Raw genomic sequence first — 26,944 nt, 5'->3', positions numbered from 1 at the left:
CTGAAATTCAGAAAAAAGGACCCTAGCCCTAACAAATAATGAGAATTATTGTTATGATTTGACTTTCTGATTTGAATTGGATTGGATACATGTTATTTTGTTTCCTTTGTTAAGCAGCACAGACAAACTGCCCAGTAAATATACCACTTTGTGGTTAAAGGAATTCCTGCCTCAGTCTCATCCATTCCTCTGTCACCTTCACTATTGTCAGTCATCCTACCTGTCCAGCTACCCACACAGATTCCAATAATCTTTCAGACATTGTTAAATGGGGTACTTGGTAAATTCGCTCAGGCTATTTTGTTCGGATTTCAGAGCACTGGTGTGAATGTACCAGAGCTCAGAATAACTGATGAATTTAAGAATGCTCAATGCCGGTTGAATATGGCCGGTTTCAGCCGCACAGTTAGTCACCAATGCTATGAATAAACATGAAAAAAGCCAACCAGCTCTGCTAGGTGAGTAGAATGGAGAGTGAAGATGTATTCTCTTGTTTGTGTCTGGAAGTAACATTAGCTAGCATGCTGGCATATTTTAGCCAGTTAGCTTGAGTGTGAGGCAAAAAAAAAGTATTATACACTGCTCAAAAAAATAAAGGGAACACTTAAACAACACAATGTAACTCCAAGTCAATCACACTTCTGTGAAATCAAACGGTCCACTTAGGAAGCAACACTGATTGACAATAAATGTCACATGCTGTTGTGCAAATGGAATAGACAACAGGTGGAAATTATAGGCAATTAGCAAGACACCCCCAATAAAGGAGTGGTTCTGCAGGTGGTAACCACAGACCACTTCTCAGTTCCTATGCTTCCTGGCTGATGTTTTGGTCACTTTTGAATGCTGGCGGTGCTTTCACTCTAGTGGTAGCATGACACGGAATCTACAACCCACACAAGTGGCTCAGGTAGTGCAGCTCATCCAGGATGGCACATCAATGCGAGCTGTGGCAAGAAGGTTTGCTGTGTCTGTCAGCGTGGTGTCCAGAGCATGGAGGCGCTACTAGGAGACAGGCCAGTACATCAGGAGACGTGGAGGAGGCCATAGGAGGGCAACAACCCAGCTGCAGGACCGCTAAGGAGGAGCACTGCCAGAGCCCTGCAAAATGACCTCCAGCAGGCCACAAATGTGCATGTGTCTGCTCAAACGGTCAGAAACAGACTCCATGAGGGTGGTATGAGGGCCCGACGTCCACAGGTGGGGGTTGTGCTTACAGCCCAACACCGTGCACGACGTTTGGCATTTGCCAGAGAACACCAAGATTGGCAAATTCGCCACTGGCGCCCTGTGCTCTTCACAGATGAAAGCAGGTTCACACTGAGCACGTGACAGACGTGACAGTCTGGAGACGCCGTGGAGAACGTTCTGCTGCCTGCAACATCCTCCAGCATGACCGGTTTGGCGGTGGGTCAGTCATGGTGTGGGGTGGCATTTCTTTGGGGGGCCGCACAGCCCTCCATGTGCTCGCCAGAGGTAGCCTGACTGCCATTAGGTACCGAGATGAGATCCTCAGACCCCTTGTGAGACCATATGCTGGTGCGGTTGGCCCTGGGTTCCTCCTAATGCAAGACAATGCTAGACCTCATGTGGCTGGAGTGTGTCAGCAGTTCCTGCAAGAGGAATGCATTGATGCTATGGACTGGCCCGCCCGTTCCCCAGACCTGAATCCAATTGAGCACATCTGGGACATCATGTCTCGCTCCATCCACCAACGCCACGTTGCACCACAGACTGTCCAGGAGTTGGAGGATGTTTTAGTCCAGGTCTGGGAGGAGATCCCTCAGGAGACCATCCGCCACCTCATCAGGAGCATGCCCAGGCGTTGTAGGGAGGTCATACAGGCACGTGGAGGCCACACACACTACTGAGCCTCATTTTGACTTGTTTTAAGGACATTACATCAAAGTTGGATCAGCCTGTAGTGTGGTTTTCCACTTTAATTTTGAGTGTGACTCCAAATCCAGACCTCCATGGGTTGATAAATTGGATTTCCATTGATTATTTTTGTGTGATTTTGTTGTCAGCACATTCAACTATGTAAATAAAAAAGTATTTAATAAGATTATTTCATTCATTCAGATCTAGGATGTGTTATTTTAGTGTTCCCTTTATTTTTTTGAGCAGTGTATTTTATAGATTTGGCTTTTGTCTTCTAGTTAGGAGAGAATAATCAGGGTTTGGTTTCTTTTATTTTCTAAACCTTACGATGGGTGACAGTGACGAAGACATTGATAAGGAGGATTGATGTAAACTTAATGAGTGTTGACAGTATATAAATGGTAATATGTTATTGGTGAGTTTTTTTGATAGCACTCTAATGATGCGATATTTTAGAAATACAAGGTACAAGATTAAATGATGAGTAGAGGGATTGAGCCTTGAGATTGTAAAAAAGATTAGATGTGGTAGAAAGCAAGCAGGCAGTGGGACATTTGAAGTAGAGGTATGAGAAACATTCTTGACAGTTTCTGATTATTGTTGCTTGGTTTTATAGTTAGGTAACACCAGTGAATTTGAGCAGGAAGTTATTGTGTTCTAAAACTATAATCTGTTACCATTACGTGGAACAGTGTCCAGTAATTCAAGTAGATTGAAATGAGTATTGAATATTAAGGCTGAATCACATCCGGCCGTGAATGAGAGTACCATAGGGCGGCACGCAAGTGGCCCAGCATCATCTGGGTTTGGCTGGGGTAGGCCGTCATTGTTAATAAGAATTTTTCTTAACTGACTTGTCTAGTTAAATAAAAGGTTAACAGGAACAATCTAAGGTGAAACAGCTATTACATATGTCGTTGGACATTGGTCCAGTAACGATACCAGGATAATTGTACATGGTTATGGAAAAGAGAGACCAGGTAGGCTAGTTGAGAACAAGTTCTCATTTGCAACAGCGACCTGGCCAAGATAAAGCAAAGCAGTTCGACACATACAACAACACAGAGTTACACATGGAATAAACAAACATACAATCAATAATACAGTAGAAAAAGTCTATATACAGCATGTGCAAATGAGGTAGGATAAGGGAGGTAGGGCAATAAATAGGCCATGGTGGCGAAGTAATTACAATATAGCAATTAAACACTGGAATGGTACAATGTGCAGAAGATGAACGTGCAAGTAGAGATACTGGGGTGCAAAGGAGCAAGATAAATAAATAAATAAATAAATAAATAAATACAGTATGGGGATGAGTTAGTTGGATGGGCTATTTACAGATGGGCTATGTACAGGTGCAGTGATCTGTGAGCTGCTCTGACAGCTGGTGCTTAAAGCTAGTGAGGGAGATAAGAGTCTCCAGCTTTAGTGATTTTTGCAGTTCGTTCCAGTCATAGGCAGCAGAGAACTGTAAGGAGTCATATAATATGATATGGAAGTGAATTGTTAGACTCGGTGGCGAGATACATGTTGCCATGTCTAAAGGTAACGCATGCTAAATTAATCGCACATAAACGTTGGGGTACATTAAAACAAATGATTAATGATTTGAGAGAGTACAATTATCATGTTTTGTTTGTAGTTAAAACCTTTGGGTTGCTGATTATGATATTAGTATAGTGAGTGCTAAAGAAATGAACACTTTCTCTTCCAGGAGAATGGGGGTGGTCATTTCCTCTCTCTTTGAAATGTTTCCTAAGGCTATGGTCTTGGGAGAGGGGTTAGTGAAATTTAGCAGTTCTATAGGTATAAAGGTATCCGGATTCGGTGGTAAAGAGGAGTTACCAAATTAAATAAGGCCTGGCCATTTTTGTTTGTTTTTGCCATATGGTTTACCACACACACACACACCAGCACGCACACAAAACTTACTGGTTGTGAATATGGGTTAGTGCCGAGGTATCTTAATGGGGCACACACACATGGAATTTTCAGAAGTTTTTCATTTCTGAATTTTAATTGAACAAGTGAATTATTTTGATAAAAAATGTATTGAAGAAACTTTGACTGTTTTTAGATAATTGGTCAAATAGAGAAAGTAACACTTATTTGAAGGGTTTGAATGACTTCTGACCTCTGTCCTGACTAGTATGGTTTGATCGCCCTCACTGGAAAGCCGAGAGACATTGGATGATGAATTTAAGGTCATTTGTAATGATGATAATTACGAAGAAGGTTCTAATAGTTATATGTGTGATTCGGACCACGAGAAGGATAGTCCTGTCTCTAGTCTATTTTTCTGTTTCTTGAATCTGTCACGCCTGCTCCCGCTCTCCTTCGCGCGCCAGGCTCCCCAGCATTACGCACTCCTGCCACCAACAGTACGCACAACTGCCTTTCCCCATCACGCGCATCAGCAATTATTGGACTCACCTGGACTCAATCATCTCTGTCATTACCTCCCCTATATATGTCTGTTCCCCGCTCTATTCCCTGCTGCAGCATTAATTGTCATTTTGTATCCATGTGCCGACGCTGTTCTTGTCTTGGTCTTTGTCTGTTTCCTGATTAAATGTTGACTCCCCGTACCTGCTTCTCATCTCCGGCGTTGGTCCTTACAGAATCAAGTCATGGGTAAAAAAAAAATCTTTATTGAGTTATTATGGGTAGTGAGGATTTTAATTTGATTTGTTTTATTTTTTAACCAGTAGTGTTGTTTTTATACATTAGTCATTATGTGAATTATGTGTCAAAATGGGGGAATTACAGTCTTTTGAGGTTTTTGGAATTAAGTTTATAAACTTTGAGTGATATATAGAAATGTATTCAATGATGTATGAAGGAGTGTATTGTTGCATTGTTTGTTCTGTTTTTTTTTCGATAAATCTCACCAGATTGGGTCTGCTGGATGATCGGGATAACTTCCTGATCCTATGATTCTGCGATGAGGTTGACAGTGTGATAAGGGAGTATAAGCTAATTTGAAAAAGTGTTTCAACAGAATGTGTTGTTATTCTTTTTTACATTTATTTTAGAAATGTTTATTAAGAATATTGGTCCGAAGTAATAAAGAAATGGTGTTCAATACGGCCCTGTCCTGCACCACTTCTGTCGAGAGACCTGAGTCCGAGCCAGCTACCGGTGTACAGCATCCAGTTGAAGTTATCGACTGTCTTTTCTCTCAGAAGTCCACGTGGAGTGAGCATGGATACTGGTTGGCAAATGGACAAGACATAGTAGGAGTTGTGGTGGGGTTCAGGTGAGACATTGAAATTGGGACATTATCATGGTCCATCCACTTTGAACTGTGAAGCTATCTGAAGAAGAAAAATGAAAGAAATACCAGAAGATTGAGTGCTGGGAAAGGGAGGGGGTTGGTCAACTGTGCCTGTAGTTGATTTAGACTTGTCTGAAATTGTTATTTGGGGTATCAGGTTGATCGAGGAGGATTACACACTGCTAAATGTATAGTAATTTAGGCTAAGAATGCATTGAGTTAGTGATCTGTAATTATTACCCTGATGAGAGAGTTAATTGGGTTAATTATAAGGTGAATATATTGTATGTTAATATAAATGTACATTCTGCCAGTGCTGATGTGGGTTAAGTTGAGGATTTTAATTTTGAGTGATAGAACCAATGTGAATCACTGAGCAATGTCATTAAAAATGTTGGTTGGATGATTAATTAGGTTTTGAGCTATGATTTGGAAACTGAATGATTTTTAAAACTGACTGATTGATTTCAGTAAGGTTTAGTATGTTAAAAACTATGAGTGGAGCAATTAATGTATTATGGATTGATTGTTTTGATTGTTGTTATGCTAATGATGACATGGGTAAAGAAGTTGTGTACTACGTTGAGACTATTCTCAGCATGCCTTGGTGAATGGAGAGGTGAACTCTGATCCTGAGAGTGAAACTGATCCTAATCTATTTGATTTATATCCATTGCCAAATTGTAATTTTTTATGATAATACTCAGGAACTATAGCAGGTTTATGCAAATAGAACATATAGTCCATAGGCGATACCTTATACATAGTGGGATCATAATGCTTGTCCTGGGTCATGTTCATTAGGCACTAAATGGAAGAAATGTGACTTAAACAGGGAGTCACTACCTGGATTTGTCCAACAAGATATGCTAATTTTAGTTTCTACAGATGGTTCTATTGGGATGGAAATTGTTATTTCTACAATGCTGACTAATGGGGGTATGCTCAGTATCGACATGATGAATTGTTTTGTACTGATGGAAAAAGTACTCTGGCTTAGATGGCTGAGGATTTCTTAAACAATATTTTTATGTTTATATCGTTCCCAATGAAGGATATTTTATATTAAGGTAGAAACTCAGTGAAACAACGGATGATCATTTACAATGGTAATATACTAGCGTAAGGAAGTTTTTATGCTTAAGTTAGCCAAATGAGGCATCAAAAACTTTTCTCATCTGTGAAATATCTTTCTAAAGCATGTGATTTTACTTTTAATTTGAGAGAATTCTCAAAATGGGGGAATGTGATAAATTACATATTTACCTGGTTTGTTTGATATTAATGGTTAGCAATTAATACTTATCAAATAGGACATTTTTGTTCTGTTTAATTCTGTAAAGAGATGGTTTCCACTCAAGCTTCCTGCAGTTAGTCTGCTAGAGATAGCTAGAGTTGACAATTCCTTGGTGCTAAAACATAAAAGCAGGCATTTCATAGACAAGATGTGGTGTGTGTGACTCGAGATAGAGATAGCCTGGAAGAGTTTAGAGCAATGCCTCATTGTCTCATCTTCCTGGCATCTGGGAAACTAAGCCGGGTTAGGGGTAAAACATCATCCTGTCAAGACTTTTGGGCTTAATTGCAATAATTCATCAATTTTAGTTAATTGATTTTAAATAAAGATGATTGAAAAAATAACCAAGTCTCTCAGTACTGAATTTCCATGACACAGGTTGCATAAGAAGGAACGGAAATTCATTATTTAGGCCAGATTATTAGCCTATTATTAAAATTATTTCAAGGCTATAGCCTACAAAGAAATACACTGTGAAGCATTTGCGAGTGTGATGCACTAGGCTGGCAGTGACATTTTGCGCTCAGCATTTAAACAACATTTCGTTCTATCAAATCTTTATAGTCAATAAATAGCGCATATAGGCTGTGACTGAAAAATTCCTTATTAGGCTCAGTCTGCAGTGCTTTTGAATTCATTTTTAGAAACACCGGTTTGGCTAGAGTCTGGCTCATGAGATGGTGCCAGGAAAGCAGGCCAGCAGCAGAGCTCCTTGAAAGAGCTTTCCGTCAGGCCTATTGTGCTAAAATCAATCATAGCCTATTGTATAGATTATATAACATTTAAGAGATCTGATTTTTAGTTTAGAAATACTTTGTGACCATGACACACTTAGCTAGCCACCCACCACATTCCTTTCTGTTAGAATGTGCATGTAGTAAGTACACCATCATGTGTCTTTACAGATTCCACAATGATCCTTTAGTTGTAGAAACTACCTCACCGCACTCCCTCTCTTACTCTTGGTCCTCCCCGTCTTTGTAAATATTATGAAAATATTTAGCCAAGTCCATGACAGTAGCTAAAGCATGGAGCTATAGCAGCACACAAGTAGCCTACAAACGCATGCTGGGCCGGGCATGCCCTGAGTTCGTGAAGTGAGCGGTACTGGAGAAGGTCGAAGCTCCAGCCTTTGGGAAACTTGCTCAGCACTCCAGTCAAATTGGGCACGATCTCCTCCAGCTCCGCTCTACTCACATACTCTGGTTGGTTACAAGGCGGGACCTATTTAAATTATGTAAGAGAATATCATGTTACCATTGGTGTATTAAAATGAGAGTTAATGTGACGTCACCTTGTCCCTTTAATAATGAATCCAAGTGTCTGACATAGGGCAGGACCAGTAACTTTATGATCAGATTTATCAATGTAGAAGCAACAGTAATTTTTCATACTTTGGTCATGTCATGACGTTGCCCTGTTGGGTGAGGTTTATGACCCCCCATAAATACCTTTCCCCCTTTTCTCTCCACTCTACAAAATGGACTCTTGGAAAGCCCTGTGTTACCACAGAGAAAGTATGGTAACTTCAAAAGGTTGGAGAATGGAACAATATTTCCCTTTCTCAACCAGTTGAAAGTGTCCGTTGGTACTTAAAGAATATGATGTCAGATCAGTTGTTGTCTGGGACATTATATCTGATGATAGGACGACATAAATTGTATCTTGGAAAGTCCACACATTCTAGTTATCAGATTCATATGGAATTGTTGTGCAATTTAAATGTTTAAATATTCAACTATTTGTGAGAAGATGAAATTAGATTTTAGCTTCTAAATGAGAGAAATGTTTTCATAAGTACACTTACGCTCACTCAGTGGCCATGCCCAAGTGAACAGACATTGGTTGATTACTATGAAACACGCCTTTCTCTCCCCCAATTACAAAAGCCCATTGACGGAAGTCAACCTCAGTTCCCGACGACGTGAGGACTGGTGTCCATACTTTTAAAAGGGCCAACTTCAACTACAACCTAACGAAATTAACAATTAGTTCCAGAAATGTTAGGACTGCTGTTGGAATGGTGAATTTTGACTAGACCAGACAGAATACAGCACAAGCTGATTATGGCAACTTGGTATGAACTTTGAACGATTATTCACTAAAGAAGTGGTACATCCTAGACGTCGAGTTATCAGCTGCAGCTGTAAACGTACGTGGCCTAGGAAAGGACAGACAATCTCCGAAGAACGACAGTGTACTTTAACGTGTCCGCTCTACAACACTATGACCAGAAAGATTCTTCAAAGGGCAATGGCGATCTCTGCTGGGTAAACCAGTCTCTCATCTTTGACCAATCCATCAAAGCACAGCTCAGAGTAAATATATTTTTCTTGCATTGTCCTTTTCCGAATGGGGGGTTCTGTATTTACGGTAGCATAGCTTCTCAAGGTCCGATGGAGACCATCCCTTTGTCCCTCAGTCTTCCCGCTCTTCCATTCAAACCCAACCCCCTTCCTTTGTGTAACCAGCCGTCATATCGGGTTAGCCCACTTGGGGCTTTTCATGACATGATTAGTAATCGATGTGTGCTCTATCCTGTGTATATATATGTAATTCTGTGTGATTATTTAGATTTTTAGTAAATAAATAATTAAGCCAATTTGTCTATTGCTGATTCAACTTATTAGCTAGGGTTCTTGCAGATAACCAAGTACTTACGACAGTCAGAATGAGACCAATCGAGGTGACGATTAATAATTTACTGTTATTGATATAAAAGATCTTCAGATCTTTAAGAGAGTGGATTCGGGAGATAACCGCTCTGTATAAATGAATGCTTCCGTGGTGCCCCAGGATATTATTGGTTTAATTGTTGCATGGTTTAATTCAATCACATAATCAATTAAGGTAGGTAATCGATTTGATAAAATAGCATGTCATATAATTTAATCAGTCAGAGACACGACAGTCATCATACTTTGATCTGGTTTCCTTCAAATATCATCCAATTTCATAAAAACATGATTTTGACTGTTCATGTCCTTTAACCCTTTCTTTGAGGAAATGCTCCTATTATTTCAAGTTAATCGAGGACAAAGAGAACAACATTTTAGTCAAATGCGAACTCTGCAAATGCAGCATTGATTTCTTCATCCAGAAACTCCACATCAAACCTGAAAAAACATCTGGAGGTCATGCACAAAGTCACAAAGCTGTTAGCCTTACAGAAATGTGTTAAAAAAGAGAAATCTATACACATTATGATAATAAACAAAGATGTATATATAATAGTTCCAAGTGTTATAACGACATTTCCATATAAACTATTGAAATGTCTGATAAATGCATTCAAAACGTCAATAATGACATTAACATATATTGCTAAGAATGTGAGAGTAGGCCCGACTCCCCTAGCGAGTCTCAAACCGAGGCCACCAGCAGCAATGACGAACGCCCTAATCATTGTCCCAGTAAGGGATATCTCTAGGCTAGGGGTGGGCAAACTTTTTGGCTTGAGGGCCACATCGGGGATTTTGAAATTCAACAGAGGGCTGCATTTTTGGGGGGACCAATTGCTGGTTAAAATCAATTTACAGGGGCCTCCCGAGTGGTGGAGTGGTCTAAGGCACTGCATCGCAGTGCTCAAGGCATCACTAAAGACCTGGGTTCGGTCACAACTGGCAGTGACTGGGAGACCCATGATGTGGTGCACAATTGGCCCAGCATCATATGGGTTAGGAGAGGGTTTGGAAAGCTGAGATTTCCTTGTGCCATCACTCCTGTGGCGGGCCAAGTGTGTGCACGCTGACACGGTCCCCAGGTGTACGACGTTTCTTCTGACACATTGGTACGGTTGGCTTCCGGGTTAAGCGGGCATTGTGTCAAGAAGCAGTGCGACTTGGCTGGGTTGTGTTTTGGAGGACGCACGGCTCTCGACCTTCGCCTCTCCCGAGTCCATATGGGAGTTGCAGCGATGGGACAAGACTATAACCAGAAAAAAGGTATAAAAAATACAAATAAAAACTTTGTAAATGTCTCGCGGGCCGTACTTTGACCCCCCCTTGCTCTAGGGCATGCTTATTGGGCCAGTATAGTTAGGCCCTGTCCAGAAGAAACCCTAAACCCTCCTCCCTATGCACTTGTGTAGATCTGAAACAATTTGATAGGTGTAAGCAATAAATTGAATGCACTTTGAAGTAAATCTCAGCTCTGTTAAAAGTAAACTCAATAAAATATTTTATTGATCATAGTGATTTAGGAGTATCATTAAAACAGGTTAATATGCCCCACCAACATTAGTCAACTATACAGAAATCCATTCAATTGCTGAAATAAGTATTAAAAAAATCAATGATGAGAGAATAGTCAGATTAACTGATACCAGAGACGGACATGGTGGCATAGCAGGAAGATCGGAGTACTGTGAACAGAGGTTGTGAGCTGAAATCCATGGTGAAATCCACATGTTGAATACTAGTTACTGTATAAATGCACAAGGTAATCATCTGTCAAGTGTATTAAAAACACCATATGCCCAAAGCATTGTGTGAGTATCCCTAACCTTGCCAACAGACAAAGAGCTATGAATAGAGCAGAGGTTCACCAATCAGGACCTTGATTGGCTCGGTAACATGATGTGTAACAAATTTTTCTTTAGACACAAATGTTCTTGCAACGTTCCCATGAACTGTGCCTAGAACATTAATATCTTATATTTTGAGAATATGGTAACCACGTTCTGGTTAAGTTCTAGTTGACAATAAGGGAATGGCCTCTTGGAAACATTCCTTGCACATCACAGGAACATTCCTACGAAAACATTAGTTAATGACCATTAAGGGAACATTCTCTAAAGTTGTGGGAATCTTTGTTGTTAGCTGGGTAGGGAATAGATGCCATTTGGGACGCAGACTTACAGTAACCCACCATAACGCTACCTTATTTCTAGCATTTGGGACGCAGACTTACAGTAACCCACCATAACGCTACCTTATGTCTAGCCTTTGGAAAGTATTCAGACCCCTTGCCGTTTTCCACATTTTGTTACGTTACAGCCTTATTCTAAAATGTATAACATCTTTTTTCCCACATCAATCTACACACAATACCCCATAATGACAAAGCAAAAACAGCTTATTTTTTATTTTCTTAACTTATTTTATTTTTTTAATGACATTTTCACATTTACATAAGTATTCAGGCCCTTTACTCATTACTTTGTTGAAGCACCTTTGGCAGTGATTACAGCCGAGTCTTCTTGGGTATGACGCTAGAAGCTTGGCACACCTGTATTTGGGGAGTTTCTCCCATTCTTCTCCGTAGATCCTCTCAAGCTATGCCACGTTCGATGGGGTACATTGCTGCACAGCTATTTTTAGGTCTCTCCAGAGATGTGTTATCGGGTTCAAATCCGGGCTCTAGCTGGGCCACTAAAGGACATTCAGAGACTTCTCCTGAAGTCACTCCTGCATTGTCTTGGCTGTGTGCTTAGGGTTGTTGTCCTGTTGGAAGGTGAACCTACACCCCAGTCTGAGGCCCTGAGCGCCCTGGAGCAGGTTTGTTCTTGTGTACTTTCAATGCTGCAGACATTTTTTGGTACCCTTCCTCAGATCTGTGCCTCGACAAAATCCGGTCTCGGAGCTCTACGGACAATTCCTTTGACCTCATGGCTTGATTTCTGCTCTGACATTCACTGTCAACTGATTAGGTAACCCCCTTTCCCTTTCATCTGTGGGACCTTATATAGACAGGTGTGTGCCTTTCCAAATCATGTTCAGTCAATTGAATTTACCACAGGTGGACTCCAATCAAGGATGATCAATGGAAACAGGATGCACCTGAGCTCAATTTCGAGTCTCATAGCAAAGGGTCTGAATACTTATGTAAATAAGGTTTTTCTGTTTTTTAGTTTTAATAAATTTGCTAACATTTCAAAAACCTGTTTTTGCTTTGTCATTATGGGGTAATGTGCAGATTACGGATGAATTATTTGTATTTTATCCATTTTAGAATAAGGTTGTAACGTAACAAAATGTGGAAAAAGTCAAGGGGTCTGAATACTTTACAAAGGCACTGTAGAAGCAGTAAAGAAATCTGAGATAGGAACAAAACATCTTTGAGTCCTAAGACATATTTATCAGGAGAAACACCTAAATCTTACTATCCTCAGCTCACTGTTTTCACATGTTGAGTTGATCATTATCAGGACATGTAAGGGTCTGTTTAACCTGGGCACATTGTTTGCTGGGTTGGGTTTTCCTGCCCTCCCAGACACCATCCATCTCAGAGCTCAGTGGTTGGTTCCGAGAGGACGCTGTCGCCACGGCACCCAGGGCCATCAGCATCAGCAAGAGAGTCACCTTCATCCAGGTTCACAAATACAGGTACAGAAACAGTAAATGGCCAAATAACAATTAGCATATGATTCAGTTGCCTGGGGACCAGACCCCAGGCAAATTAATCAGGTAAGAACCGTTACTAAATTTCACTTAAATTATTGTGCGTTTCCATAAGTGGAAAAAATTATGACCTGGTGAATACTTACTGAACATCACATAAAAATCAAGTGTATAAATAAATAATAAAAAAATGTAATAATCAAGCTCCTGCCTACGTTTCAATGCTCCAGTCACTGTATGAAGAGTATTTTATACATAAATGTGTTGTTGACATAGATACAATACATTTAATATATTTTATTTAATAATAATTATATTATAATATAATTTTTGACTACATAGTTACCGGTATTGAAGTAATGGGTATGAAATGCATCCATTTGGTGGAATGAGTTTGTCTCTACTTCATGAACTCAGACTCCTGAGTGGTGCAGTGGTCTAAGGCACTGCATCTCAGTGTTAGAGGTATCACTATATACACCCTGGTTTGAATCCAGGCTGTATCACAACTGGCTGTGATTGGGAGTTCCATAGGGTGGTGCTCAATTGGCCCAGGTTTGGCTGGTGTAGGCTGTCATTGTATATAAGAATTTGTTCTAAACTGAAAAAAATAATTATTAAGGGTTTATATACTGTATGTGTAAAAAACATGCAAAAATAGGTTAGGATTTATGTGACACTCATAGTTGATGCATATAATATTTCAATTGTTTAAGCTAGAACAAGTCAGTTCCTCTTTAGGTATTGATGGTCACACACATCTCATCTTGTCAAACAACTTGGTCTGGATCTCCTGTCCGAGTTTGACATGTTGACACGAATTGTCCCAAGGGGGTGCTGAATCATTCGTGAGGGACGACATGTTGACTGTTGCCTTGTTTGAAATTCAATCAGGCTTCAAAGTTGCGGAAACACCCCCCTTTACAAATAAACCAAAATAAAATCACAACCAAGTCAAAGCAAAGTTAAAAAGCTCATAGTTTGAGTCAAGATTACATTTATTTTCAGGAGCCAATGCTGGGGGCAAATGGTTTCACTTGCGTAGCAACTCTTGGGTTTTGAGGGGATTTGTATTCTCGACCACCATTCACGCATGTCATCCATGCTATGAAAAACAACAATCTTACGTATTTTACGCAAAATGTTGCGTTTCGAAGGCCCAGGTGGAAGGAAGTATCGTGGTGGGGTAGTTCCTGACAGCAGCAGGAGGGAATGGAGGAGAGTGTATCAGACGAAATAACAGGACAATTTTCATTCAAGAAGGCCCAATAAAAAATATTTATTAGGTGAGGACGTTTAACGGAAGCACTAGGAATGCATGCTATTCCTTACTCGTGGCTATGCGCTGGCTTTGTCGACAGTGTGAAATATGCCTTTTCGCATCCACAATATAAGTATATTAGCTAAAATACAAAGTTAGTCAATAATGTTAACAAGCTAACGTTAGCTAGGCTCACTTTCGTTGCACATTACTCATTATTCGAATAGACAATTTACACATAGTTGCATGCAAAACTACAATGTCCATCAGTTGTCATAGACAAAATAAATGTATGCATCTATGCTCTCTGTGTATTTAATTATAATTAGTCAACCGGCCAGCTAGTTCGCTACCTACTTTGCTAAGCTGTCACTGTCAAGTTCAGTAGCTACGCTAGCTGCACGCGTGGGATAGCAAGCCATTGCATTTATCACTCAGTTTACTAGAGTGCAAATCATCAAAGAATAACCACATTAAATATTTGTTAATGTATTTAGATATTTTTCAAATGTATAAACTTGTCCTCGTGGACGTGTTTGTTTGCCATCAGGTTGATGTTGATGTAGCTAGCCACCTGTGCTTAGTTAGCATTTAGAAAGCTAGCTTAACGCAACAGCCAGTTTTTATCATTCGCTCGCCAGCTAACGTTAACTAGCTAACTCGTTTCACTAAAATGCCAAGGTCTCCTTGGGGCCTAACGTAGAAACTATTAAAATATAAAGACGTATAACTAGCTAGTTATTATTTCCCTGACCTGATCTCTCGTTGTATTTTGGAATGTGTTGGTTGATGTTTTGAAATTAAATTCGTTAGCAAGTTGCTGGTGGTGAGAAATTATGTTCTCAGTTCTCAGCCATATTTATGCACAATGAATGATGTGCTATGTATACATTTATATGGACTTTTATGTGGACTGGTAATGATAGCCTATTCATTGATACAAATGTCCCCCAGTCAGATTGCCACAATATGGCTAACTGGGGTTGTGGCATAACACCCACATTTCATAATCTGTGATATGTTACAGTATTTCCCCTGGTGGGGACAGAGACAACATTTTACAGTTTTAAAGCTAGTTTCCTGGAATTCTACACATTTTGCCATGGCTTATGCCATATGCTATGTGAGTGACGCAAACATAACAAAATCAATTGGGGCCCCATGCCTTCAAATTTTGGGGAATTTTAGATTCTCCTTGATGATCTAGTTTTGATTTTGGTGATTGTTAGTGATCAAAGATGATTTAATAAAACATAAGTCCATTATCTTTTCTACATTATATCTGGTTTTAGTCATTTACGTTTACACTGAAAACGGTTTACCATCCCCATTTTCTCTAAAGTATACAGTACCAGTCAAAAGTTTGGACACACCTATTCATTCATAGGTTTTATTTTATTTGTACTATTTTCTACATCGTAGAATAATAGTGAAGACATCAAACCTATGAAATAACACATATGGAATCATGTATTAACCAAAAAAGTGTTAAACAAATCAAAATATATGGCACCACAACAAACCTGCCAAGAGAGGGCCGCCCTCCAAAACTCACGGGCCAGGCAAGGAAGGCATTAATCAGAGAGGCAACAAAGAGACCAAAGATAACCCTGAAGGATCTGCAAAGCTCCACAGCGGAGATTGGAGTATCTGTTTATAGGACCACTTTAATCCGTACACTCCACAGAGCGGGACTTTACGGAACAGTGGCCAGAAAAAAGCCATTGCTTAAAGAAAAAAATAAGCTAACACGTTTGGTGTTCACCAAAAGGCATGTGGGAGACTCCCCAAACATATGGAAGAAGGTACTCTGGTCAGATGAGACTAAAATTGAGCTTTTTGGCCATCAAGGAAAACGCTATGTCTGGCGCAAACCCAACACCTCCCCTCACCCCGAGAACCCCATCCCCACAGTGAAGCATGGTGGTGGCAGCATCATGCTGTGGGGATGTTTTTCATCAGCAAGGACTGGGAAACTGGTCAGAATTGAAGGAATGATGGATGGCGCTAAATACAAGGAAATTCTTGAGGGAAACCTGTTTCAGTCTTCCAGAGATATGCGACTGGGACGGCGGTTCACCTTCCAGCAGGACAATGACCCTAAGCATACTGCTAAAGCAACACTTGAATGGTTTAAGGGGAAACATTTAAATATCTTGGAATGGTCTAATTGAAGCCAATACCACAATCCAATTGAGAATCTGTGGTATGACTTAAAGATTGCTGTACACCAGCAGAATCCATCCAACTTGAAGCAGCTGGATTAGTTAACAGTGGCTTGATGTGCCAAGCTTATAGAGACATACCCCAAGAGACTTGCAGCAGTAATTGCTGCAGAAGGTGGCTCGACAAAGTATTGACTTTGAGGGGGTGAATAGTTACGCACGCTCAAGATTTTTTTTTTGGTCTTATTTCTTGTTTCACACAAAAAAAATATTTAGTATCTTCACAGTGGTAGGCATATTGTGTAAATCAAATTATACAAATCCCCCCCAAAAATCGATTTTAATTCAAGGTTGTAAGGCAACAAAATAGGAAAAATGCCAAGGGGTGAATACTTTCGCAAACCACTGCAAATCACCAGTAAAGTACCATCACACCTCCTCGTCCATGCTTCACGGTGGGAACCACAAAAGCGGAGATCATCCGTTCACCTACTCTGCGTCTCACAAAGACACAGCGGTTGGAACCAAAAATATGTTTCTTGCCCCAAGCAAGTCTCCTCTTCTTATTGGTGTCCTTTAATCAAATCAAACTGTATTTGTCACATGCACAAAATACAACAGGTGTAGACCTTGGGGGATGGCCTGTCAGAAAGTCCAGGATCCAGTTGCAGAGGGATGTGTTTAGTCCCAGAGTCCTTAGCTTAGTGATGAGCATTGTGGGCACTATGGTGTTGAACGCTGAGCTGTAATCAGTGAATAGCATTCTCACGTAGGTGTTCCTTTTGTCCAGGTGGGAAAGGGCAGTGTGGATTGCGATTGAGATTGCGTCATCTGTTGGGGCGGTATGTGACTTGGAGTGGGTCTAGGGTGTCCGGGAGGATGCTGTTGATTTGAGCCATGACCAGCCTTTCAAAGCACATCATGGCTACCGACGTGAGTGCTACGGGGCGGTAATCATTTAGGCAGGTTACCTTTGCTTCCTTGGGCACAGGGACTATGGTGGTCTGCTTGAAACATGTAGGTATTACAGACTCGGTCAGGGAGAGGTTGAAAATGTCAGTGAAGACACTTGACAGTTGGTCCGTGCATGCTTTGAGTACACATCCAGGTAATCCGTCTGGCCCAGCGGCTTTGTGAATGTTGACCTGTTTAAAGGTTTTGTTCACATCGGCTACCGAGAGCGTTATCACACAGTCATCCAGAACAGCTGGTGCTCTCGTGCATGCTTCAGTGTTGCTTTCCTCAAAGCAAGCAAAAAAGGCATTTAGCTCGTCTGGTAGGCTCGCGTCACTGGGCCGCTCACGTCTGGGTTTCCCTTTTTATTCCGTAACAGTTTTCAAGCCCTTCCACATCCGACGAGCGTCAGAGCCGGTGTAGTAAGATTCAAGCTTAATCTTGTATTGACGCTTTGCTTGTTTGATGGTTCGTCTGAGGAGATAGCGGGATTTCTTATAAGCGTCTGGATTAGTCTCCCACTCCTTGAAAGTGGCAGCTCTAGGCTTTAGCTCCATGCTGATGTTGCCTGTAATCCATGGCTTCTGGTTGGGATATGCACGTACGGTCACTGGGGATGACATCGTCGATGCACTTACTGATGAAGCCGATGACTGAGGTGGTGTACTCCTCAATGCCATTGGATGAATCCTGGAACATTTACCAGTCTGTGCTAGCAAAACAGTCCTGTAGTGTAGCATCCGTGTCATCTGACCACTTCCGTATTGAGAGAGTCAATGCTGCTTCCTGCTTTAGTTTTTGCTTTTAAGCAGGAATCAGGATAGAATTATGGTCAGATTTGCCAAATGGAGGGTGGGGGAGAGCTTTGTATCCATGTCTGTGTGTGAAGTAAAGGTGGTCTCTGTTTTTTCCCCCTCTGGTTGCACATGTGACATGCTGGTAAATATTTGGTAAAACTGATTTAAGTTTGCCTGCATTAAAGTCCATGGCTACTAGGAGCGGGGCTTCTGGGTGAGCATTTTCTTCTTTGCTTATGGCCTTATAGTGTCGGTTGAGAGCGGTCTTAGTGCCAGCTTCGTTCTTTGGTGGTAAATAGATGGCTACGAATAATATAAATGAGAACTCTCTTGGTAGATAGTGTGGTCTACAGCTTATCATAAAGTACTCATAAAGTACTCATATTATAAAGCACCTCAGGCGAGCAATAACTCAAGACTTATTTAATATTAGACATCGCACACCAGCTGTTATTGACAAATACACACACACCCCCACCCCTCGTCTTACCAGTCAAAGCTTCTCTGTTCTGCCGGTGCATTGAAAATCCTGCCAGCTCTATATTATCCGTATCGTCTCGGTGAAACCGAGATATTACAGTTTTTAATGTCCCGTTGGTAGGACATCAATTTTATTTTAAGTAATCGTAGGTCATCAATTTTATTTTCCAATGATTGCACGTTAGCAAGAAGAACGGATGGTAGCGGGAGTTCACTTACTCGCCTACGGATTCTCAGAAGGCAGCCCGATCTGCGGGCCCTTTTCCTGCATCTTGTTCTTCAAGCAAATTATGGGGATCTGGGCCTGTTCCAGTAAAAGCAGTATATCCTTCTCGTCGGACTCGTTAAAGGAAAAAGTTTCTTCCAGTTCACGGTGAGTAATTGCTGTTCTGATGCCCAGAAGTTATTTTCGGTTATAAGAGATGGTAGCAGCAACATTATGTACAAAAAAAGTAAAAAAACAAGTTACACAAAATGTAAGAAAACTAACAAAATAGAACAATTAGTTGGGAGAATGTAAAACGTCAGCCATGTTCTTCGGCGCCATCTTCTATAGCAGTGGTTTCTTTGCAGCAATTAGACCATGAAGGCCTGATTCACGCAGTCTCCTCTGAACAGTTGATGTTGAGATGTGTCTGTTACTTGAACTGTGTGAAGCATGTATTTGGGCTGCAATCTGAGGTTCAGTTAACTCAAATAAACTTATCCTGCAGCAGCAGAGGTAACTTTGGGTCTTCCTTTCCTGTGGCGGTCCTCATGAGAGTCAGTTTAATCATAGCTCTTGATGGTTTTTGCGACTGCACTTGAAGAAACTTTGAAAGTTCTTGATATTTTCCGGATTAATTGACCCTCTTGTCTTAATGTAATGATGGACTGTTGTTTCTCTTTACTTGTTTGAGCTTGTTCTTGCCATAGTATGGACTTGGTCTTTTACCAAATAGGGCTATCTTCAGTATACCAACCTTATCACACCACAACTGATTGGCTCAAACACATTAAGAAGGAAAGAAAAACACACCTGTTAATTGAAATGCATTCCAGTTGACTACCTCATGAAGCTGGTTGAGAAAATGCCAAGAGTGTACAGAGCTCTCATCAAGGCAAAGGGTGGCTACTTTGAAGAATCTCAAATATATAATATATTTTGATTTGTTAAGCACTATTTTGGATACTACATGATTCCATATGTGTTATTTCATAGTTAGAATGTCTTCACTATTCTACAATGTAGAAAATAGTAAAAATAAAGAAAAACCCTTGAATGAGTAGGTGTCCACACTTTTGACTGGTACTGTATATTTTTTACTAATATTTTTAGAGTGGCGGCAACAATTTAGCAGCAGCAGCAGCCCACCTCTGCTAAGTTAATATAGGGGAAACACTGGGTTATGTGGTAAAATTAATTTGCCTATCTCAATTTGACTAGTTTATTCCATCTGTTTTACACACACACACCATATACCCAGCCCTGCTCAGTTTCATTATTAGCCAATTTTTCTGAATGTGTATCGTATGTGCAAGCGTGTGCATGGGTTTTGAAGTGGAGTGGGTTGAAACCATTTTGCCTACATGTGTTTAGCAAATGTTTCTTCACACAAAATTGTTCTGTCACTTCCCCCAAATGTGAGTGGCAGCAGAGTAAACAGGAATAAATTATTGATGTAGCCTACTTTTAATGATCCGTTCCAAATGGCCCCTTATTTTCTGTGTAGTGCACAAATGGCCCCCTATTTTCTGTGTAGTGCACAGACACACACACACTGTCCAACCCCCACACCCCCTTTCTTTCTGGGTCACAGTAGTCAGCCAAGGTGGAAAGAAAGCAGAGGGTCCCTAAGGGCTTGTTCTAGATTAGATGAATGAAGCCCCATTTTAACCTGTTAATTGATTGCATCCCTACTCCTCAGATTGTGGGTCCTAAATCGCACCCTATTCACTATATATAGTGCACTACTTTTGACCATGGCCTTGGGCACAGCTTTTCTGGGCTGTAGAAATGCATTCTGCTTGTCGTGAGGAACTGCAGTATAGCGAATGCATTTTTTTCAGTGATTGCTATATCATTACTTCCTACTTCGTCAGAGTGGTCTGGTTCATAAATTGCACTCTTCCCCAGACATATCTTTGACTTGGAAAGAGCAATGAGAACCTGGGAAAGTTGAGGCATGTCAGCAGCATGCATTTCATTTGAGGCACGGCCTAGATGTACATAATCTGTTGGATTTGTTTTATTATATATGCGTGTATGTGCTCTTTCTCTTCACGGAGTCAGAGTCTGCATCCCGGATGGCATCCCATCTCATACGTTCCTTATATGGTGCATTACTTTTGACCTTGGCCCATATATGGGTTGGTTGTTTAGCAACAAAAACAACGCGCGCGCAAACATAGGACAAAACAGATGAGGTTGCCTGAGATGGTTGACAACATGTAAACTATCTATTGTCTCGAATGTTTATTGAACACATAAATACATTTGCACAATGACCACCTGTCTCTCAAATAGATCGTTACTGTTTGTTGGTTATCTAGCGAATCTTAGCCATATTAGCATTGACATGAAATCAGTCAAAACACTTCAAAACAAGACATGGTATCAATAACAAGATGAAACAAGCTGATACGAGCCACTTACGATTCCCCACATGGCAGTTTCTTGTCATTCTTGCTAGCCATCCAGAATCACAACAACAGGCCGACTTCTGTCCCATGGAAGCGTGCACATTGTTTTCGTGACGTTGTCAGCCAACGCATCTATAGGGGCTTTGATCAAAAGTAGTGCACTATATAGGGAATAGTGTGTCATTTGGGACGTAGACAGAGAGAAAGAGAGCCAACAGCTTTTAACCAGCAGCAAATGTGAGCACTCTATAAAAATGAGGGCTTGTGCTGGCTAAGCTGAAATGACTTCTGGGATTGGTTGCAGCTGTGTTCTACAGCAGTGGTCAGGGCAGGCGTGTGGTCTTGATTTTAGGGTGGCAAAAATGTGGTGAAAAGCCAGTTGTCATCCAGAAATTAGATCCCCCCCCCCCTAACCAGGTGCACTCCCTTCTCCACTCCACACCAGCCCTCTCTCATTCCCGCCAAGCAAGATGACTGTGTTCTCATTTCTTTTCCCTCTGTCTGTGATTGCGGTTTAGGAAGGAAGAATCTTCAGCTCCTCAAGCACTGTCATTAAAGCCTTTCAACTGTGTAGAGGTAAAATTGGTTTTACCATAAGCCTAACGTGTTATAGCTAGCATGGTTGGCCAGAATCTAGGACACCAGTTTTTTTTGCTTCGGTGTAATAGGCCTATTCATGGATTTGATGTCGGGGCGGTTGTGTATTTCTCTGTACAGCTCCTCTAGTTAAGATGTGGGGGAGTATGATGAGCTGATTGATGAGCGTTGATCATGAAGCCCAGAGTAAGTGCTGCCTGGTCCATCACAGAGTCTATGACCCTACCTGTAAGTATATACTTGTGTGAATAATAATATCATGTTTATTATTGATCTTGTCAATAATATTAGTAATGATTGTATTATTAGTAACATCCAGCCTGCATGATGCCTGTTTTTTTGTGAACCAGTAAGTTTTAGAGGAAGAGAATGAGGAAATGAGATAAAGATAAAGTGGACGAGTGGAGGACTGTACCCCCAGCATCCCCCAGTCCTGAAGCAACATGTCAGGACTCCAGCTGGTCACCCCCGCCTCCAATCCCATGGGGCCTTTCTTTGGTCTCCCGTGGCAACAGGAGGCCATCCATGACAACATCTACACGCCTAGGAAATATCAGGTAAGGAAGGAGGAAGTCCAATTGACAATGGAGCTCAACTGACGTGTTTAAACTGACACTTGACTATGCACTAGGAAAAAGATTGCAGTGCGTTGTACGTAGACATTGGTATCACTTTCCCCATTGATCTAATATCTGATAATGACTATAGCCTAACCTATGGAATAAAGATGCATACCCGCACGCAAATGAATGCTCCCACAGTTTTTTGTGCAACAATTCGACTGGCCTGACAGAAGTGCTAACTCAAAGTGACACAACGACTAGGTTTCAGTTTAACAACATTCACCGTATTACCACAGTACATAGTCACCATCACACTCAGGCCAGGTCCATCTCCAGTGAGACTACTGCGCAAGTGTACTAATAACAGAGTGATAGCACTGTAATAACAAAAATATAGGGATACTTAAAACATGAATTTAACAATCTACCACTTTTCTTTAAAGACAAATAAAACATCAACAAAATAATTAAATGTCCCAAGTATTATTTAAGTTCCTCATCGCAAATGGGTTGTGTGACAAAGTTTTTATTTGTGTTACTCAAGCTGCCACTTTCCATTACTGAGTGCCTTTAGGAGCACAAGACCGGATGCTCCCTTTTCAGTCAGATAGTCAGCAAGCTTATCCTTTGTGGCCGACCAGGAAAACAGCTTTGAGGTGGGGAATCACAGTTGTAGCAAAAGTCTGTGAGCCACCCCAGATGACGTCATAAGTAAGTACTCCAGTCACATTGCGGTCTTGATCAAGCCAATAGAAGACTGCATGATTTACTTGTGACATTTTTCTACCTGTACTCAGCATTGTCGCCTTGACTTTGTTGTACCAGTAGAGTGATGCACCTGCCAGGCTATACACAGACTTTTTTAGTTTCCACAGTGTTCCTTTGCTCTTATCTTCAGGCGGAAGTCGGTTGTGAATGTCCCTTGACAGCTCTGTTTCCTGCAAAAATGCAGATTTGATGTCTATGGAATGAAGTTTCCATTTTTTTCTGGCAGATCTGAGTGACTCTGAGGTACATGTCTGTGAGTCTTTTGAGAGTTCTTTAGCAGCCAGCTCCTCAAAAGGGTACACACCCACCTTATTGAGACACATTTTTGGTCAATGTCTTTGACTTCCTCAAACACTCATTTTTTCCTCCAATTACTGAGCTCATCTAGTTTAGCTGAGTCAAATGACATGTCCTTTGTTTCAAGTACGTCATTCTGTTTTTCTCGATTTTCTATTGGTTCAATTCTGAGATGATCTACAAGTGACAGGTCAGCTGACCCTGTTGTACCAGGAAGTGTAGCTGGTACTGCAAGCTGTACCAGTTCTGGTGTTTTCCTTTGGCTTTTCCAGCTCGTCCACTGACTGTTGCTGTGTGTCTAATACCACTTTCTCTGTCCATATAAATGTCCAGTTTTCAGATTGGAACAACCAAGTTGTCTTAACACGTGGCTGTTGTTGAACGTTTTCCTCATTTGAACCCTCAACAGTATTACCTGTGTCATGGTTGAAGGTCTATGCTCCATTTTCTGTGTCAGTTTCAGTGCCCTGACAATGGTGCCTCAGTGCCTCACAAATATCACTACACCATCTTGGCCAATGACTACTTCCGGTCCTTTCCATTCATGACAGTCAACTCGTTTGTAGTACACTTTGTTTCCAGTCTCGTACTTGTCATTTGTGGGTCGAAGCTGTTTACGCAGAACCCTGCGAATTCTCTCTGAACACTGCTTCAGTGAACGCTTTTCTCGCTGCATGTAGTGCTGAAAGGTGCTGTCCCACCCATGCCCTCACACTGGTCCCTTCTAGTGCTGGTGGCTTGTCAACCAGTACAGAGGGAAGATTAGGGTTCTGCACCAACACTAGTTGGTATGGGCTGTAGCCATGAAAATTGTGCATTGAGTTTTTTACCATCAAAGTCCAATCTAGGGCTGTTTTTTAATCACATCTATTGTCTTGCTTCAATTTCAGCATGATCTCTGTGAGTGTTTGATTATGTCTCTCCAGAAGTCCATTGCTTCATGGACTGTATGCAGCAGTTGGCTTTACTTCCATTTTAATTTCTCTGCCATTTCTCTTATTTCATTATTATTGAATTCTCCTCCATTGTCACTGTACAATTTCTTGGGCGGGCCATGCACACTTATCCAGGAATGAATGAAGTGCTTGACGATTTCACTGGGTTTCAATGTTTCCAGCACTGAAGCGTGTGAAGTGGTCGATATGTGAAGGTACCACATACTTGGTCCTAGCTCATGTAGATCAACAGCCACTGTTTCATTGTACTCGGAAGCCAGTGGCAAACCAACAGCTAGTCTGGGCTTAGGTTTGCTCTATTTCTGGCATGTCTCACAGCTGTTAACTATCTGCGGTAGAAAGGACATGCTCTCATCATCATTATTCCCAGAACTTCTGAGTAATTTCTGACGTCTGTCAACTGTAACATGTCCAAACTGTTTGTGAAGTTGTAACAATACTTTGTGTTTTTCCTCTGTGGTCATATTCTCTTGACTGTCAGAATCTCTATGCGCTCTGTGTCCGTCAGAATCAAATTTTTACATGGACTCTGTGCGATGTTGTTGTCTAAAATGTTTACACAATAGTGGCCTGAGGTAGTAAGTTCAAGGGTCACTGGTTGTTTAAACATCACTGCCTTGTCATTTTTCATGTCTAGTACAGCCCCTGCCTTCTTGAGGGAAGCTTTGCTTAATAGTAAGGGGATATCTGTAGGGACCATCTCTGTTTCAATGTGACACTTAGTCTGACCTATTTTTGCTGGCATCTTGACCATCTCGGTAGAATGGACGACTCGCCCATCTCCAAATTTGAAAGTTCTGTTGCTTGGTGTGTCAATCATATTTAGTTCGCTGGCATAGCTATCAAGCCATTTTTCACCACACACCGTGCGTGTACATGCCGTAACAATTACAGCAGATCCTAAGGATTCAACTACACAGATCTCAGAAGCAGACTTGTATGAAAACAGTGTAATGTTACACTGCTCCATCTCTGTGTTTACATTTTCCTCTGTTAGTTTAACCTGTTCATTTTTATGAGGACAGTCTTTAATCCAATGCTAAGTGCTTTGCCAAATAGCCCATTTCGATCTCCTTCCATACCTGTCCAGTGGATTTGTGCTGGGCAATGGTGCCCTCGTTTGGTTGTCTTGAGAACGTGACTTGTTGGCGCTTTTTCTCTGCTGCTCAGCGTAATATGCTGCGTCACTCACTTGCATTCCATCTGTTATTGGCGCGACAGACGTATTTTTTAACCAAAAATATTTGTGACTTCATTGACGCTAAAGTCAGCTCAGTACAAGCAGTCAAAGCCAACTGTTTCTCCCTACCATTGAGACAGGCAGTATCTAGCAACTTGAAAGCTAACACTGCATCTGGGAGAACCAATTCGTCCTTGCGCATCCTATTGTACCTCTGTTTAAATCAATTATGTAGTCTGTCATTGCAACCGAATGTCTCTGGTGACACTGTCAAGGTTTGAATATGCCTCGTAGGCACAGTCTTTCTCTTCTTTAAGAAACACAGAATCCAGTACTTTGATCAAAGTTCTCATACCGTCATCCTTGTTCAAATCCTCCACGGATATTTCCAGTGCTGTATCTCTTGCTCTTCCCTCGAGCGATAATACCACTTCAAGTGCTTGCTTTTTCTCGTCTAGATTAGTAACCCGTGTCCAGATTCCAAGTCCATTTTTCCAACTATAATATGACCTCTTCTTGTCAGTGGCACATTGTAGTTATTAGCCATCCTCTGCTACCAATGTTACCTCAAAATGGCACAACAACTAGGTTCCGGTTTAACAATGTCCACCGTATTACAACAGTACATAGTCGCCATCGCAGTCAGGTCTGGTCCATCTCCAGTGACATTACTGTGCAGGCACACTAATAACAGAGTGATAGCACCGTAATAACAGAAACAATTGTAACTTAGCAGGAAGACCTTCGGGTCTAAATGTTGTTAAATAAACTGTGGGAACATTAATCAGTGTGTGGTTATCTATCTTTATTTTTTTGTATTTTTTTTTGTAACCAGTTATTGAGTGTGCTTGCACAACAGTTGAAACTAATGACTGTAACCTTCTCTTCCCTGCCAGGTTGAACTTCTTGAAGCAGCTCTTGAACACAATACTATCGTCTGTTTAAATACTGGCTCAGGGAAGACCTTTATTGCAGTACTCTTAACTAAAGAGCTTTCCCACCAAATCCGGGGAGACTTCGCGGAACATGGGAAGAGGACAGTTTTCCTGGTGAATACAGGTAGCTACATTTGGAGTCACAAACAAATCCATTATTCGGTGCATCCAAATGTTTCACACTTCTCCCAAAGGTATGATTGAGACCATGAGATTTCTCTGTTTTCCCCTCTTTTCCCCTCTTTTCTTGAATGATAAATAAAGAATCGTCTGTGATTCAGCAAGCAGCTAGTGTTAGGACCCACTCTGATCTCCAGGTTGGAGAATACACCAGCGCGGAGAAGATATCCTCATGGTCCGGGGAAAAGTGGAGCCAAGAAATGATTGAAAATCAGGTGAGGTTCATTGAACACAGATCTCGAAAATATCAATTGCTACCAATTTTGTCATATAATTACAATTGCCAGAATAATGTACCAATTGTTACCAATTACTTTCATGATAAATACCATTGGTAATAGCATTACTAAAGTTTTCCCCTCTCAATTTCAACAACTTTGAAAAAACACT

General features: G+C 41.1%; 1 protein-coding gene across 4 annotated transcripts in view; it reads left to right on the top strand.

Annotated features, from left to right (window-relative positions):
• The first annotated feature begins 13,950 nt into the window (after window positions 1–13,950).
• Window positions 13,951–26,944, top strand: part of dicer1 (dicer 1, ribonuclease type III) — a 48,539-nt gene continuing 35,545 nt past the window's right edge. Inside the window, exons 1-7 of one of the 4 annotated variants that reach the window (XM_014195073.2) lie at window positions 13,951–14,085; window positions 18,642–18,829; window positions 21,597–21,654; window positions 21,796–21,903; window positions 22,026–22,232; window positions 26,336–26,498; window positions 26,639–26,769. In XM_014195073.2, the coding sequence (XP_014050548.1) occupies window positions 22,119–22,232; window positions 26,336–26,498; window positions 26,639–26,769 (408 nt within the window). In that variant the 5' untranslated portion in view covers window positions 13,951–14,085; window positions 18,642–18,829; window positions 21,597–21,654; window positions 21,796–21,903; window positions 22,026–22,118. The remainder of the gene's footprint in view (window positions 14,086–18,641; window positions 18,830–21,596; window positions 21,655–21,795; window positions 21,904–22,025; window positions 22,233–26,335; window positions 26,499–26,638; window positions 26,770–26,944) is intronic. The other 3 variants (XM_014195065.2, XM_014195054.2, XM_014195045.2) reach the window with 3 other exon arrangements.

The sequence above is a fragment of the Salmo salar genome, chromosome ssa01 (assembly GCF_905237065.1).
Source record: "Salmo salar chromosome ssa01, Ssal_v3.1, whole genome shotgun sequence".
Classification (NCBI taxonomy): Eukaryota; Metazoa; Chordata; class Actinopteri; order Salmoniformes; family Salmonidae; genus Salmo; species Salmo salar.
Note: the sequence above shows the minus strand (reverse complement) of the source record. Positions and strands in the feature narration are given on the sequence as shown.